The 16,526-nt window shown below is 56.7% G+C and overlaps 1 protein-coding gene across 5 annotated transcripts; it reads left to right on the forward strand.

Moving 5' to 3' along the window:
- Positions 1 to 423: 423 nt before the first annotated feature.
- On the forward strand, positions 424 to 16,179 carry LOC100118388. 5 transcript variants are annotated; one of them, XM_031922228.2, is made up of 28 exons: positions 425 to 709; positions 782 to 826; positions 907 to 3,487; positions 3,588 to 4,101; positions 4,161 to 4,302; positions 4,396 to 4,569; positions 4,661 to 5,104; positions 5,172 to 5,624; positions 5,716 to 6,295; positions 6,380 to 6,860; positions 6,935 to 7,219; positions 7,321 to 7,650; positions 7,751 to 8,038; positions 8,162 to 8,368; positions 8,443 to 8,601; positions 8,679 to 9,815; positions 9,902 to 10,263; positions 10,359 to 10,755; positions 10,849 to 11,836; positions 11,910 to 12,094; positions 12,175 to 12,329; positions 12,409 to 12,835; positions 12,910 to 13,657; positions 13,720 to 13,925; positions 13,997 to 14,636; positions 14,743 to 15,134; positions 15,215 to 15,700; positions 15,820 to 16,179. In XM_031922228.2, exons 1-28 carry the CDS (start codon positions 640 to 642, stop codon positions 15,898 to 15,900), a joined length of 12,957 nt encoding a protein of 4,318 aa, XP_031778088.1. In that variant the 5' UTR covers positions 425 to 639; the 3' UTR covers positions 15,901 to 16,179. The 5 variants fall into 5 exon arrangements, with proteins under 5 accessions (XP_031778091.1, XP_031778088.1, XP_031778089.1 ...); XM_031922229.1 differs by having other exon boundaries at positions 426 to 709; positions 15,233 to 15,700; XM_031922230.1 differs by having other exon boundaries at positions 426 to 709; positions 4,661 to 5,083.
- The last annotated feature ends 347 nt before the right edge of the window (positions 16,180 to 16,526 follow it).

Consider the following 16,526-nt stretch of genomic DNA (forward strand, 5'->3'; position numbering starts at 1 on the left):
CACTGGCGATCCTAGAGCAGGCGGAGATAGCTCGCGATAAGCGGCTCTCGCTTTCCCCAATAACACACAAGTCTACGGAGATAGCGCGACGGAGTTCGGACTTTATCTTGGCCGCGCCGCTCGCACAAAAAACGCTCGCTCCTCGAGGTCGCGCAGTTAAGGCAGCTCTGCGCGGGCGGGCTTGCTTTCCCGCGGGCCAGCCCGGGGCGAGGCGCGTGAAAACCCCCGGCCGCACGTGCGGGCCCGAGCCGGCCCGAGCCGGCGGCCAACACGTGTGGAAAATGTGCACGGCAGGACCCGCACTCTGCGGCAGTTGGGCCGCGCCGCTGTGGACGCGCAAGGCCGTTTATCTTATCTGCGCGCGAGGGGACCTTTCGACCCCTCGGCAGCTCGGCGCTTGCCGAGGCCGCACGGAGGCTGCGGCGAGCAGTCGGCAGCTGCGACCTCAGAGAGCAGGAAGCGCCCGTTTAACAGCGGAACTCTATAGCAGCAGCAGCAGCAGCAGCCTCCGTATACTTGGCCCGCTCAGTGCTCAGTCGAGCCAGCGCCCAACCGATCGAGCAACCCGCACTCGGCTCCGCCGTAAGGGGATGCCGCGCACGCAGGCCTGAGCCGGAGCCTGAGAAGATCCCGTTCGAGATGAAGCAGCCCCTGCTGGCGCTGTTGCTGGCGCTGCTCGCCCTCCTCGGCGAGGGCCAGGCCTTTTCCGGTGAGTATACGTCGTCCTATAATACCTCGTCCTATACCTCCCATGCCTAACCAGCGGCCCTTTCGCTTGCAGAGGTCGTCAAGGACTCGAAGCTGTGCAGCCGCTTCAAGTGCCAGGGTAAGTGTCGTTGTCATTGTCGCGCGTATATAGTCGAGCCGCAGGGCCCGACACAGGTTTAATCCCGCCGACTGTTGCAGCGGCCGCGGGCGAGCGCAAGTTCAAGTACCAGGAGAGGGTGACGTACCTGTACCGCTACCGCGTGGACGTGTCGGCGAGCCTCGGCGAGAGCCTCTGGCGCGGGCCCAACGAGACGCGGCTCTACCTCGACGCGGACGTGAGCCTGCGCTTCGGCTCGGCGTGCGAGGGGGCCCTGCGCCTCGGCAACGTGTCGCTCTCGCACTCGCGGCAGGCCTACCAGCCGGAGTTCCCGGACCGCGCGGGCGCCGAGTTCAAGGCCGGGCTCGAGCGCAACTGGCTGCGCTTCGGCTTCGAGGACGGGCTCGTGCGCGAGCTCTGCCCGGCCGAGCCGAGCCGCGAGCCCGTCTGGGCGCTGAACGCGAAGCGCGGGCTGCTCTCGCTGCTGCAGAACAGCATGCTGCGCTTCGACGTGGACCGGCGCGTCGAGGAGCTCGACGTGCACGGCGTCTGCGAGACGCGGTACCGGCTGCGCGAGGCGCGCCGCACCAGCCTGATCGTGCGCAAGAGCAAGGACCTGGCGAGCTGCCGGCAGGCCGGCCGGCACCTCTCGCTCGTGCGCTCGCAGAGCTACCGCAGCCCGCGGGCCTCGGGCCGGCGCGGCGGCGCGCTCCTCGCCTCGAGCCTCGAGTGCGACATCAGCATCGACCACAACGTCTACCAGCGCGTGGAGTGCCGCGAGGAGCACCGGCTGCGCCCGCTCTCGGGCGGCCGGGACGGCGGGAGCGGCGGGAGCGGCGCGAGCGGCGCCAGGACCGAGCTGCTGGCCAGTCTGGAGCTGCTGGCGGAGCTGCCGGCCGGGCCGCCCGAGCCGGACGAGGCCGAGCCCCAGGTGCCGCGCGACGTGCTGCCCCGGCGCGGCAGCCTCCTCTACGACCACGCCAAGTCGCCGCGCACCATCTACGGCGAGCTGCGCGCCTCGCGCGACCTCCTCAAGACCATGTGCCAGCTGGGCACGCCGCTCGAGCTGCGGCGCAACTTCGGCGAGCTCTTCACCAGCTTCGTCCACTCGGCGCGCATGCTCGACTACCAGGGCCTCTCGCAGCTGTTGGCGCGCGCGCGCGACATCTGCCGCACGGGCCGCGCGCACATGCTCGAGGCGCTGCCCTTCGTCGGCAGCAACGCCGCGCTCTCGCTGATGCGCGAGCTGCTGCTGCGCCGGCAGGTGGCGCCCGAGAAGCTCGGGCTCTGGGTGACGGCGTTCGGCCTGGTGCCGCGGCCCGACCGGCAGACGCTGCTCGCGCTGGCGCCGCTGCTGCGCCGCGAGGCCGAGCTGCCCGCCGAGGCGCAGTTCCTGCTGAGCTTCTCCGCCCTGGTGCACGGCTACTGCAGCGAGCGCGAGCCGCGGCGCTGCGCCGAGGGGCCGCCCGGGCCCGTGGCCGAGCTGATGCGGCTGCTGGAGGAGCGGCTCGAGCGGGGCTGCCGGCCGCGGGCCCAGAGCCGGGCCGAGGTGCGCCGCACCCTCGAGGCGCTCAAGGCCGTGGGCAACGCGGGCGTCGAGACGGCCGCGCTGCCGGGCCTGCTGCGCGGCTGCGCCGCCGACGAGAGCGGCTTCCTGCCGACGGAGGTGCGCGTCGCGGCGATCGAGGCCCACCGGCGGCTGCCCTCCTGCGAGGCCGCCCGCGACCAGTTCCTCATCGGCCAGTACCGGAACTTCAGCCTCGACGCGGAGCTGCGCATCGCCTCCTATCTCCAGCTCATGCGCTGCCCCGACTACAACGTCGTCAAGCTCGTGCGGCGCAGCCTCGAGGAGGAGGAGGTCAACCAGGTCGGCTCGTTCGTCTGGAGCCACCTGCGCAACCTGCTCTCCTCCAGCTCGCCGACGCGCATCGAGATCCAGAGCCTGCTGGCCGACCGCGAGCTCGGCAGCAAGTTCAACAGCGACCTGCGCAAGTTCTCGCGCAGCTACGAGAGCTCCTTCTTCAGCGAGGAGCACAACCTCGGCGCCAACTCGCAGAGCAACCTCGTCTTCTCGGCCAAGTCCTACGTGCCGCGCTCGGCCTCGCTCAACCTGACCCTCGACCTGCTCGGCGAGTCGGTGAACCTCTTCGAGGTGAGCCTGCGCGCCGAGGGCCTCGAGTTCTACGCGGAGGGCCTCTTCGGGCCGGGGGCGCCCCTCAGCGGGCTCAAGCTCGGCGAGCACTTGCGCCACTTCCTGCGCCACTTCCGCCGCTCGGCCGAGCGCCCGGACTCGGCGAGCTCCTACTGGCGCGAGCTCGGCCGGCTGCCCAACGTCATCGACAACGACTTCGACCGGCCGCGGCTCAGCATCGGCTACAAGGTCTTCGGCAACGAGCTCAAGTTCACGATGCTCGAGAGCGACCAGGAGATCCGCGCGGCCCTGGCCAGCCTCGACCCCTGGCAGAAGGTCAAGGAGATACTCTCCGGCCGGGACGTCGTGCACTACGAGAAGGCGGCCATGTTCCTCGACTCGTCGTACGTCGTGCCGACGAGCGCCGGGCTGCCGGTCCGGCTGGACCTCTCCGGCTCGGCGGCCTGCAACATCAAGCTCTCCGGCATCGTCAACAGCGAGCTCCTCCTGAGCGACGGCGAGCTCGAGATCAGCGGCAAGATCACGCCGAGGTGAGTACTGTACCATACTATACGCCCTCATGTGGTTCGGCATCGCGCCTCTAACTGCTCCTCTCGCTGCTCCTCTCGCTGCTCCTCCGGCCCCGCGCAGCCTGAGCGTCGACGTGACCGGGAGCATGACGGTCGACGCCTTCTACAAGAGCGCCGGCCTCAAGCTCAAGAGCAGCATGTACTCGGTGGGCGCGGTCGAGGCCGACCTCAGCATCAAGAGCCTCAAGCTGGCGAGGCTCAGCTGGAGGATACCCAGCCACAAGATGGAGGTCTTCTCCCTCACGACGGACGTCCTCCTCGTCACGAGCAACGGCGCCGAGTACAAGGAGCAGCCGGTCGGGATCCTCCTGACCGGCGACAAGCCCGAGCAGCTCCGCAAGGACTTGTCCGCCGCCTCGGCCAAGATCGTCAAGAACACGACCTGCAGCTGGTCCGCCTTGGACAGGCTCGTCGGGCTGAAGCTCTGCGCGGACTACCAGTTCCCCAACGTCACCAAGGACGCCAACGCCTCCTACTTCCTGCTCAACGGCCCGACCCTCTTCAAGCTCTCGCTCATCAAGGCCGACCCGACGGCGGACAGCTATCTCCTCGAGTACAGGTGGAAGCGAACGCAGGTACGCGACCGGCTCGGCGCATGTCGCCCGCAGACTCGACTAACGCGCTCGTCTTTCAGAACGAGAGCAGGATAAGACTCGCCTTCGACACGCCCGGCTCGCAGACGCAGCGGGAAATCAGCGCGACCGTTTCCTTCGACGCCCTCAACAACAACGTCACTCTGCTGCTCAAATCCAAGGGCAACTCCCTGATCGCTCAAGGCTAGTATTTCGCCGAATGAAAGTTCGACTCGCGCGAGTCCGCGGCGTCCTGTAGTCTCGCTCTTAAAGCTCGACGAATGATCTTTTGCGCAGGCACCTACAAGAGAACGGACGACGAGACCTTCATCGACATCGGCTTGGACAGCAATGGGACGAAGCACTTGGACGCCAGCGTGGGCTACTCGAGGAAAAGGGCCAAATACGGCTACGCCTATTCTCCGAAGCTCTTTCTGGCCATCAACAACGAGAGGATCGTCAATCTTTCTGGTGAGCATGAAAGGCTATAAAAGTTCAACATTCCGCCGGCCACTTCACCGCATTTTCGCATTTTCGCATTTTCGCATTTTCGCATCGCCAGGAATAATCCGAAACCAGGACAAGAGCAACTCCTCGCAGTGCGACATCGACTTGCGTTTCGAAACCAAGAACCTCTCCAGCCACCTCTTCGGCTACATCTTGAAGGGAAACGTCAGCGTCTCCGGCAACGTCAAGGTGGAGTACCGCTTCCACGAGAGGTCCAAGGACGAAATTTTGCAAACGGAATTCTCCCTGATCAACCGATCGACCAAAACCCTGACGTACAAGGCCGCGGACATGAAGCTGCACTCGACCGCTTATCCGCAGCTCAACGTAGTCGCCGGGCTGCGTTATCAACACGCGCTCGGCAACCTCGAGCTGCACATCGAAGTCAACACCAGCCCGCATCTTCACAACGCGGACAGGCACAAGCTCACCGCGCAATTCGTTGCCACTTACTCGAAGCCCTACTTCCAGACCGATGGTACTGCGTCCTCGTCCAACAGTAATTACCTAACTATATCGTCTCGAATCGCGCAGCTACTTTAACTGTTATACCTGTGTTAACGAAGGTGCCAACGTCAGCGCGTACGTGGCCATCACCAAGCCAGCCCAGGACATCGACCTGAAGGTCGGCGTCAACTACTACTCCATCGGGCCCGAGTCCAGGACGCGCTTCCTCATCCGCTACGCGCCCGGCAAGGAGATCACCCTGACCGTCAATCTCATAATGCCGCGGGGCACGCTCTTCGCCATTGAGGGCCGCGCGAACCTGACCGTACCCAACTTCAATTCCATGCTCGTCAGCGCCAAGATCACCGAACGCTCGCGCAACGAGTACGACCTCGACTTTGCCGGCACCTGGTTCAGCGGCCACAACATCTCCGCCCTCGGCTCCTATTGCGATCGTTCGACCGTCGTCGTCACGAACCACAACCTCAAGATCCTCCTCAAGTCCCCGAGCTTCAGCAGAGACATTCGGCTCGACTGCAAACTGTATCGCGATGCGGCCGATCTGAGAATAGGTGAGCCCAGAATTCATTCATTTTCCCTTCGCACATACCGCGATATTATCCGAGCTTGCGAGTAACGCGAGCAATGCCCGCGATGCTGCAGGTATGTTCGTGGAACAGATCGACATCGACAGGTACGCGCTCATGCTCAACCACACGACGATGTCGGGCTTGCATTTCCAAACGTTCCTCGAGGCCAAGTACAAGAACAGCACCTACTCGATGCTGTCGAATATAGACATGCAGCGCCGGGCAAGCGTGGACCTACACCTCGACAAGTGGCGGGACGTTCGCGTCATCGTGACGGGCATCAACGAGCAGAGCAACAAGGAGTACGGCGTCGAGATACAGTGGGACGCCAGCCGCGATCCGAGCCTCAAGTTTGTCAGCAACGCGCTGCTCAGCCGGTTCGTCTCGGAGAACGCGGAGAACGAGGGCAGAAACATGAGCGCGCTGGTGCGCGTCTCCTATCCTGGCAGACTGCTCGTCGGGTCCTGCCTCTTCGCGCTGAGGGCGCGCAACAACTACGTCATGGACGCTCAGCTCGAGTGGAGCGCCAACCGGGCCGTCAGGCTCACCCTCGACACGGATTACGACGCGCAGAACTGGATCAAGGTTCTCAAACTCGAGTCCCAGCTGCTCACTCCCTTCGAGAATTGGAAGAAGACGTCGCTGAACGGAAAGTGAGTCTCGGCTGGCGTTTGCTCGTTACCGATACCTCATACCCATTGCGCCATGCCTACACACGTACGATCTCATTTTCGCAGGTATTTGCAAACGGAGTCGGACCTGACCGCGACTGGCAGCGTCTATTGGCAGGACTCGCAGCACGTGATATTCGACGTGACCGGCAACGCCAAGACATCGCCAGACGGCATCACCGAGTACAACGCCAATTGCGGACTCGTGAGCACCGTGCACACCATCCAGTACGTCACGCTCAACCTGACGCACGCTCACCTCTACGCCAAGAGCGCGGACTCGCATCTTGTCATCCGCTTCCATCCCGACAAGCTCATAGACGCTCGAAGCATTTGGCTCATCGAGAACGTCAAGGACGACACGTTCAACATCACGGGAAATCTGCAGCTCATCTCGCCAGTCGTCAATTACCGCAAGGGTGAGCTCAAGTGTCACCTGAGCTCGCGCTCCGATTGGAAGTTCCATGGCGCGGCCAATCTCGATCTAGATAAGAGAAAGTACACGGCTCACCTCCTCGGGGATTTGACGAGACTCAAGGAATCAATGGTGAGCTTACTTGCCCATTGAAATTTCGGCTCGGTCTCGCTCACCCGATCTTATATGTCGTGCACTCTTCGCAGGTCCAATTCAACATCACGACGCCATTCGAGAAGTACGCTTTCATACGGGGCAGATTTGGATTGTCCGAAAGAAACAAGCACGTCGTCGCTGAGATAGCCACTCCGGCCGGTCCATTAGGCGTTGAGGGCATTTGCCAGTTGTTCAGCAGTAACTACGATTTCAATATAAAATTACTCCTGGCCACTCCGATCGACGTCATACAGCAGGCTTTCTTCATTGCCAAACTCAATCAGCAAGAAGCGGACTTCAGAGTGGCTTACAACAACATGACTGCTGGTTTTCAGGTAACCAGCACTGCACTGCATTATTAGCCGCAGCTCAACTCGTAGACTTTGTTTTTCATCTTCTCTCGCGCATCTTCTAATTCGAATACGATTTGTTTTAGGGAGTGTGGTTCTACAATAACATAACCAACTTCCACTACAGTTACATTCTCTATACTCCGCTGCAAGGATTCCATGAAATCGGAGCTATAACAAAGTTAGTGGCTCTGCACAAAGATCCGACAGGTCTGGTGGATATCGATTCAGAGTTCTCTCTGCGCGTTGTGGAGCTCAAGGTTGGTATGAAAATCCACGCTGGACCAAAGCCACCGCCACCAGTTGCAATCCCTCCGAAATCAGAACTCAAACTCTCCCGAGAAGACTCTGAGCGAGATACTTACGATGACGCGGAAGACGCGGAGAACAATCTCTACTGGAAAGCCGAAATGGAGGTGAAAAGATGAATTTTATTATCTTATTGGGCATAAATTTCTTACTCGATATACCTACTATTTTCTCTTTACCCAACAAATCGTTACGATTATTTTTCAGCTGGATGCTGTTATAATAGAAACAATCACGTCATCTATCGATTTCGAACGCGAAGGTTCCACGGATAAAGTTTTGGCTCACTTGAAACTGCCTCAGGGTAAAATCGTTATGGAAGATCGTTTCTACTTTGAAGACTTCTTCCACATAAAAAATGACCTCAGCATCGATACTCCGTTCCACTGCGCATCCGAAATTGTTTCTGCATATTCTCTTGCTGTGGATATGGAAAATTTCATGTACTTGATGGACATGAGCTTGAACGTCAAAAACTACACAGAATGGATCGAGGTAAAACACAGAAAGTGCCTCAATACGAAAATCTTTCATAACTACGCCCTAATCAAGTAGTTCGTCGTTTAAGCTTACATTTCTTATAATTATGTATTTATTTATTTATTTATTTTTTTTCAGAGCGGATTCAACGTCAACTACACGTATCTAGGTGTGGAAGATCAAGACTTGCAGCTCCATACACTGAAGCTCGACTTAAAAACGCCTATGAGTTTCTTAAAATTCATGAATTCACAAACCATGCTAGAAATTGACGATAATTCCTACAAAGCGAACGTCGATATCAAATCTGTGGAAAGTTCGTTGAATTTCAGTGGTTTCTTGGAGGTAAATTTTTTTCGAATTTTGAAAAATGTAACTGCCACATTAATGATTAACCGAACATCCTTGAATATCCTTAGCAAGATACGAATTACTTGGATGTGATTGTACAAACGAAAGTAATAAGTCCAATACTGACTGTGCCTGAAACAAAAGTTACTGGCAAAAAAGACTTTACCGATAAAGAAAAACACATGGAATTCAGTTTAGATGTAGGGTCAGAAGATGCGAAGAAATCGGTAAGCATTAAAATTTATTCGAATGAGTCTTTTTTGAAATTGAAATTTGAAAACGTAAATAAATTATCTATCCGCAGGGTACGTTCCAAGCCAGTTGGTTGGTAGGAGAACAATTGACGAAGGCTTCAGTAGCACTGAATACTTGGTTAGAACCATTGGTTAATGTAGAAGGTTCGATACTTTGCAACAATACCATAAACTTGGATAATAGCGCATTGTTAAACGTGAATTTCAAACATCATAAAGATCAAGCTTATGCATTGAACGGTTGGTACAAGGAGGAAAAAGTGCAATTTGATTTAGAAACTCCCGCCCATCCTAGGCGACTTGTATTTAGTGGAGATGTCAGCAAAGTTAACGAGAACGTCTATCACCTCGCTGGCGATTTGACAAATGTAGAAACGTCCGAGATTTTCCACGTAGCGAGTCCAATAAAAATGGATAACGGCGGTATCTCTTCGATTGATATGACAATTACTCCAAAATCTGCGACAGATGTCGATGGCGACAAGCCCATCAAATTAAAATTGAGGACAGAACGGTACGGGTTGAGTATTGAAGGGGAGAGTGGCCAAATGAATGGAAACGTCAAGATGAACCTCATCAACTCCTTCAATTGGGATTTGCGAGCCAAACTGTCGCAGGCGAACGGCCAGTCGTTCGACTTTGCCACGTTCATGAATGTCCAGGTCAACGGGAATACAACATTGTATCTTCAAGCTGAGACGCCGTGGAAACAGATGGAAAAGATCGCGTTCGAGGGTAATCTTTTGCTCGACAGTGAGACGGGCAACGTTCGCGTCAAACATCAGCTTAACGAAGATTCCGGGCACGTTCTTTTCCTCTGGCGCCTCTTCTACCTGGCAGACATGTATGCCAACCTTGCCGCTGGCTATCAGAAAGATGGAGTTGACATAAAAGATATAAACGCCGTGGTATTTTACGCAAATCCGAAGAAAGCCTTCAGAAACATCGAAGTTGGATTTGATATCGACGTCGATCGCGATAAATGGAGATTCGGTACGAACGCTACAGTAGGCATACGGAATCAGAATAACATCGATGCCATACTGAAAGTCAGCCTTCCACCGCCAGATAAAGATAGCCACAGCATACTTTTGAGCTATCACGCGAACAATGACCACAGGGATTTGTCTTACATCGTCGGCTACAGTGCTGACCTGGCTAAATCTAATTACGCGTCCGATGGTTCGGTAAGCATGGCAACTTTTTCGAATCTTTTATAAAAAAGAAGAATACACGCAGTACTTTATATTACTATGATTTGCCCAATAACCAGATAAAAATGAATACAAATGACATCAACGGACATCTTCGACTCACCTGGGGTCTACAGCAGGAACAGACGCTCAACAATCTTTTCAACGTAACATTCGACAGCAAAGAGATCAACTTGAAGTACTCCCTATTCACGCCAAAATTCGTCAGCGAAGAAACCATCTTGCTGGTCGCCAAGTACGACGCCAATCTGGAAAAATACACATTAATCAACACGGACCTCCATTATCCTGGACGGAAGCGCATAGGTTCCGCTGAAATATCCTACCAAAGCCTGATCAACATCAACGGTACGCTGAATGCGTCGACGCCGCTGCCTAATTTTTCGGAAATCGGATGCGAGTTCGTGGTGATGACCAGGCTGTAAGTATTTCGACTCTTGATACTAGTAACAATAGTGATAAAAGAGTAGGCTGGCGAGAGCTAGTGGAGGTTGAACGCGAGCGTGCCTGTTTCAGAAAGCAAAACAAGCGTTTCATCCAGTTCCACTGGCAGGACAGCTCGGCACTTCTGGACTCGGAGTATACGTACAACAGCGAGCGCCTGAATTCGAATTTAGACGGGCACATTAGGCTGGAATTTCCTCTGAACACGCGTCACATTGGTCTCTTTACCTATGGCTACAAAAAGCGACCGCTCGTCACGACGGGCTACTCGGAGCTAAGCTACAACGAGGACAAGGTAATGGAGGGTCGCTACGACTCGAAGAGCGAGTCACGGGCCGGATTCGAGAAGGACCGAATCGACATAAGCATAGAAAACGCCCTCAAGCCCATAGGTATTATTTACGTGAATCAGTACGAGTACAGCGCGGGTAACGAGGGCACCAACTACCCGTCGGTCGAGTACAAAGAGGTAAGCTGAAAGATCGCGAGAAGGCTGTAGAGGATTCCTTTGCCCGCAACCATTAACGCACACCGCTGCTTTGCCCTGCTCTCTGCTTCCCAGGTGAACGTTTACCAGTTGAACAACGCGAGCGCGTTCAACGTTTCCGGCACGTCCAAGATACGAACGACTCACAGCGGCCAGGAAATTCAGCTGACGGCAGTGCATTCGAATCGGACGGTGAAATTCAGCACGGACTACGACGTCTTGCCCGGCGAATTCGATCAAAACTGCTCGTTCAGCCTGGCCGAGGACGCCTGGGTCTCTTACCACATCAACGTTGTCAACAAGACGACCGAACAAGTGGAGAACCAGTTGATGGTGCTGAGCTTGGTTTACCCGGAGCGAAACTTCACCCTCGACAGCTCGTACAGGATCACGGATGCGGAGCTGAACTCCGAGGCGAGGCTCATATGGGACAGCCAGCTCGAGAGCCCGAGGACTCTGGGCGCCGCGTTCGACTGGAGGAACACTACGTCCGAGCAGAACATCGCGCAGCAGAGCGCAGTGCTGAGCTTGAAGCACCCGAGCTTCGAGAAGGACGTCAAGCTAACGGGCAGGCTGGCGCGCAGAGACATCCGCGACTTGCTCAATGTCGGATTGACCGTCGACTACTCGATGCACGCCGACCGCATGCTCAACTTGTCGGCCATACTGCGCGACGAGAGCGACTTGCCCGTCGAGAGGAAGTACAGCTACTCGATAACCGGCAGTCACCCGAGAACTAATCTGAAGCTCGACGTGAGGGGGCACGTGAAGAAGTACAAGGCCATCGTGGCCGAGACGATAAACAGCGCCGCGTACAAGCGCAGCTACCTGCCCGAGGAGCTGGGCAAGCTGCTGGCCCGCGTGGACCTCGGCAAGAACGAGCTCGAGTTCAGCCGGACGAGCAACGATTACGTCAAGTACTTGCGGACCAGATACTACCCCAACTACCCCGAGTACGTGGTCAACGGCACCGCCAAAAATGGAAAAGAGCTCGACGCGACCGGAGCCTTCTTCATCGATTTGCGGGATAAGCTCACGTGGATGATGCTGAACTACACTGCAGGTAAGGCGGACTGAGAGGCCGCATTTAAACGACCGCGCGCACCTATAACGTCCTTCGTCCTCTACATCGACAGATGCCACGGAGAGCCTGAGAATGTACGGGAACATCCCGGACGCGAGAAATGCCGAGTTCAATATCTGGAGAACTTACGATCAGGACCTCACCATATCGGACGTCTCGTTCTACCTGCGCCTCAATCATTCGCGACTCGTCACTTCGACACTGAAGTGGAGGCCGGAGCTCAAGTCGGATATCATCGTGAGTCGTTATCCTCGCCTTGTGTGTGTGTGCGTGTTTTTCGCGTTGACAATTGATCCCACTATTTTTTCTTTAAACAGAACAGCATCAGAGTGGCCTTGACGAGCTCGTACGAGGAGCTTAGCAAAGACATCGATTACTGGAGAAATTACATACGACACGAAACGCTCTACGTAATATCCGACGTATGGAGCGATGCCAAGGACGATCTGGAAGAATTTTTGGAAGACCTCAAGTGAGCGGATAACGAATTCTCTATTTTCCCATACTTTAATGCTCGAACGAGATGAATGCAATTAATACGATTGTTGCAGCGACTTGAAGCTGATAGAAGATGACTTCGAGCACCTCAAGATTTACCTGAACGAGTCTTACAACGCCAACGACTTCTACATCAAGGACATCGTGATGATGGGCGTGTACGTGATCGACGAGCTGTCCCTTCGCAGCCACATTCAATCGCTGCCCAACATCGTCAACGAGATTTGGGAGATAATGGGCGAGTCCGGGCAAGCGATTCGCAACTCGCTCCTCTGGATCATCGAGACCATCAAGAACGCCTATCAGAAGCTCTCGGAGATCGTAAGCGCCATTCTTCGCGGGGACTCGATGAATCAGATCGCCAGCATCGTGGAGAAGCTGATCATCAAGTACGACATGTTTGTCAAGGAGCTGCACGTGTCGTTCATCCAGTACATCGAGTACCTTTACAACAGAATCTACCAGACGATTTCCCTTCAGGTAGGTTGATCGATCGCGAACAGATCGCTTAAATGAGATTAATTATACTTGCAACGCTCTCGCAATTGACGCAGTGGCACCGATTCCTCATGCACATCGAGCCCGTCTTCATCCGACTGGCGCACTACCTGGAGACCGTCGGCTGGAAGGCCGTCCAGGAGTTCTTCAACTTCCTGTACGACAGGAAAATCGAGCTGATCAGCTCGCCGTACTACGACCAGTTCTCCAACTTTACGCAGGACATCGACAAGTTCTACCGGGACATCAAGGCCAACGACGTAATCACCAACATCCAGAAGTACTCGGCCTCGGTGATCCAGTTCATCAAGGAGCGCTACTTCGCCTTCGTGCCGTTCGGCAAGGAGCTCAAGGACGTCGTCGACGAGATCGTCAACGAGCTGAAGGAGCTGCAGAAGCTGCCCTCGGTCAAGTACGCGCTGGAGAAGGTGCAGCAGGTCTACGAGCGGGCGAGCTACCTCTACGAGTACCTCGAGGTCAGGGCGAAGCTCGAGAGCACCGTGCGGCTGATCCACTCGAAGCTGATGGACATCAGCCAGACGGCGCTGCAGGCGGAGAGCCGCTACCGCGAGGCCAAGACCAAGTTCATCTACGACCCGAACCACGGCCTCATGTGCCTCGAGCAGAAGCTCCCCATGTCCTGGCACGCGTTCAACCAGACGCCCGAGTTCCAGGAGATCCCCGAGTACAGGGCCATCCTCGACATGGGCTCCTACTTCGCGGCCTCGAACACGACCTTCTGGACTCTCTACTACCAGATCAAGCCCTTGACCGAGCCCTCCAACTGGCTGCCGCCCTTCAAAGGTAAGCCCTCGAGTCGGCGCAGGCTCGCGTACGATTAGTTCAACTGGAGCAACGACTTTCAGCTCAAGCGATGATCGTCGGGCCTCGGCACTTCCGGACCTTCGACGGCCGGCACTTTGACTTTGCCGGCTCCTGCACGTACCTGGTCGCGCGCGACTTTGTCCGCAACCACTTTGCCATTCTGATCAAGTACGAGAGCGCCGGCACCGCTCACAGGCTGATCGTGCTCGTGGGGGACAAGGCCATCGAGCTCGACGTCTTCAACGACGTGAGTTGACCGCGTATACTCGCGCATGCACTGATACTCACTCGGCATAATATACACGATTTTGCGCGCAGAGCGTCAAGCTGCTGGGCGAGCGCGAGCCCTCGGCGAAGCTGCAGCTGCCGATCGAGCTGGAGAACGGCACCGTCTTCGTCTACCAGGAGGAGAGCATCGTGACGGTCGAGCGGAAGAACAGGCAGTTCAAGCTCGAGTGCAACCTCAAGTACGACCTGTGCACGCTCGAGCTGGCCGGCTGGTACCACGGCAAGACGGCCGGGCTGCTCGGCACGATGAGCAACGAGCCGTACGACGACGCGCTCGCCTCGAGCGGCCGCTACGAGCGCGACGTGGCCGAGTTCGCGCGCAGCTGGGCCCTCGAGCCCGAGTGCCGCCTCGGGCCCGGCGAGCCCGCGCCGCGGCCCGCCCGGCCCGCCCGGCCCCTCGAGCAGGCCCAGGGGCCCTTCTGCCGCGAGCTCTTCAGCAACAAGAGCTCCGAGTTCAGCTCGTGCTTCGGCATCGTCGAGCCCGAGGCCTACCGGCGCGTCTGCGCCGAGAGCGCGAGCGAGCGCGAGGCCTGCGCCCTCGCCATGTCCTACCTGCAGAGCTGCATGTTCCACGACACCTACCTCCGGATACCCGACCAGTGCACGCCCTGCCGCATGAGCGAGCTCGGCGAGCTCGACGTGCCCGAGGGCGACTTCCGCAAGCTTGAGGGTCGGTGTGCCTGACTGATTACGAGTATACACTCCTCTGTAGTTAATCCATAGTTGCATAGAGCACATACTGAGCCGCGCTGCTGCGTCGCGCGCTGGGTTTGCAGGCGAGGCGGTGCCCAGCTCGGCGGACGTAATCTTCATCGTCGAGGCCAAGGAGTGCAACAGGGGCCTGCGCCGGAGCCGCGGCGTCGACCAGCTGGTCGCGCACATCAGCCGGGAGCTCGGCGAGGCCGGGCTGCGGGAGAACCGCTGGTCGCTGGTCACCTTCGGCGGGGACGGCGTGCACGAGGCGCCGCGCAGCCTCATCCTCGACAACGAGGTCTTCGCGAGGGACGCCGCGCGCTTCGCCGACTACTTCGAGCACATACCCGTGGGCGACGGCAGCCAGGACGTCTTCGAGGCGATCCGGTTCGCGGCGCAGCTCGTCTTCCGGGCCGGCGTCTCCAAGACGTTCGTGCTCATGCCCTGCTCGCACTGCGAGGCCGACAAGCAGACGGTCGGTGCGCCGAGCTCTACTCGCTCGCATTATCCTTATCTAGCTATTCTCTCTTTGTATTTCTGCACTCACTCACGCAGGCGTTATCTCGCTCGCAGCTGGACTACTCGGTGCTCTACCACGCCCTCCAGGAGCGCGGCATCACGCTCCACATCCTCATGGACGGGGACTTCCAGCTGGAGAAGACGGGCCGCCTGAACAAGATCTTCTACGGGCTGGACGCGACGCGCTCCTACACGAAGAAGGACGCGCGGCAACTGCTCGGCGACGTCGAGCTGCGCCGGCACGTCAAGTTGTCGAGGAGCGCGCTCGGCTACTGCGCGCCGCTCGCGCTCGAGACCAACGGCACGATATTCAGCGGGGGCAAGCTGCGCCGGCTCGCGGCCGACTCCGGCAAGCTGGGCCCGCTCAAAAAGTTCGCCGGCGTCTTCGCCAAGAGGCTGGCCCTCACCGCCCGGCCCAGCGACTGCCAGCTCTGCGAGTGCATCGCCAACAACGACGGCCTCACCCGGATGGAGTGCTCGCCCTGCGACTACCCCGTGCCCGTCGCCGTCGACTTTGGCAGCGTAAGTCGCGCTTCTGCTATACTTGTATACTCGTATGCCTCGTTCTAACTCGTGCCGACTCTGCTCCTCGGCAAAAGCAACGGTGCCCATTTCTCTGATGCCTTTTCTGCACGCCGCAGGAAACCTTCAACGAAGACGACATGGCCTCGCTCCAGTCCATCGACGACGACTACGCCCAGCTCGACGGGGACGAAGATTGAGGCGAGACGCGGGCAAACTCCTAGCTTTTCATTAATTATTACGAAGGGGACATCGCCAACTCCGAGTTGCTACCTCCGCTCTCCTCATCTATATCTCTTCTATATACTCTTTGCGCTTCAATGTATGTGACTTTAAAGCGACGTGTGTCAGCCGTCAGGGCACGCGAGCTGCCGAACGAGTGCGTGCCGTGGGGGATGCCAGAGCTACGTACGAAATCTTTATCGTTGTGTAAGAAACATTTTTATTCCTCTCAAATAAATCAAAATAATTGATCGTTATCATTATTATTATTATTACATCATTTTTTACTGTCGGAGATTTTTTTTCGATTCGAGATTTTTTCACTCTGTCAACACTTTCGGATGAGTGCCTTGCGTTTTATTAGCGTTATCGTAATGTATACTTATTATTATACTTCATTATTTTTATTTCCGTTACTCTATAATATCGTATGTAATAGTCTCGTGTTTGACTGTATCACGTTGCATATTGTAAAACTAATACACCCTTTTCGGCTTGTGTGCTCATGCTGTACTAAAAAACGTTATAAATAAACATAGGAAATAGACATAACACGTATGCCTATACATCTTATACAAAAGTAATTTTTCACTCAGGTAAGTGT

The sequence above is a fragment of the Nasonia vitripennis genome, chromosome 1 (assembly GCF_009193385.2).
Source record: "Nasonia vitripennis strain AsymCx chromosome 1, Nvit_psr_1.1, whole genome shotgun sequence".
Taxonomy (NCBI): domain Eukaryota; kingdom Metazoa; phylum Arthropoda; class Insecta; order Hymenoptera; family Pteromalidae; genus Nasonia; species Nasonia vitripennis.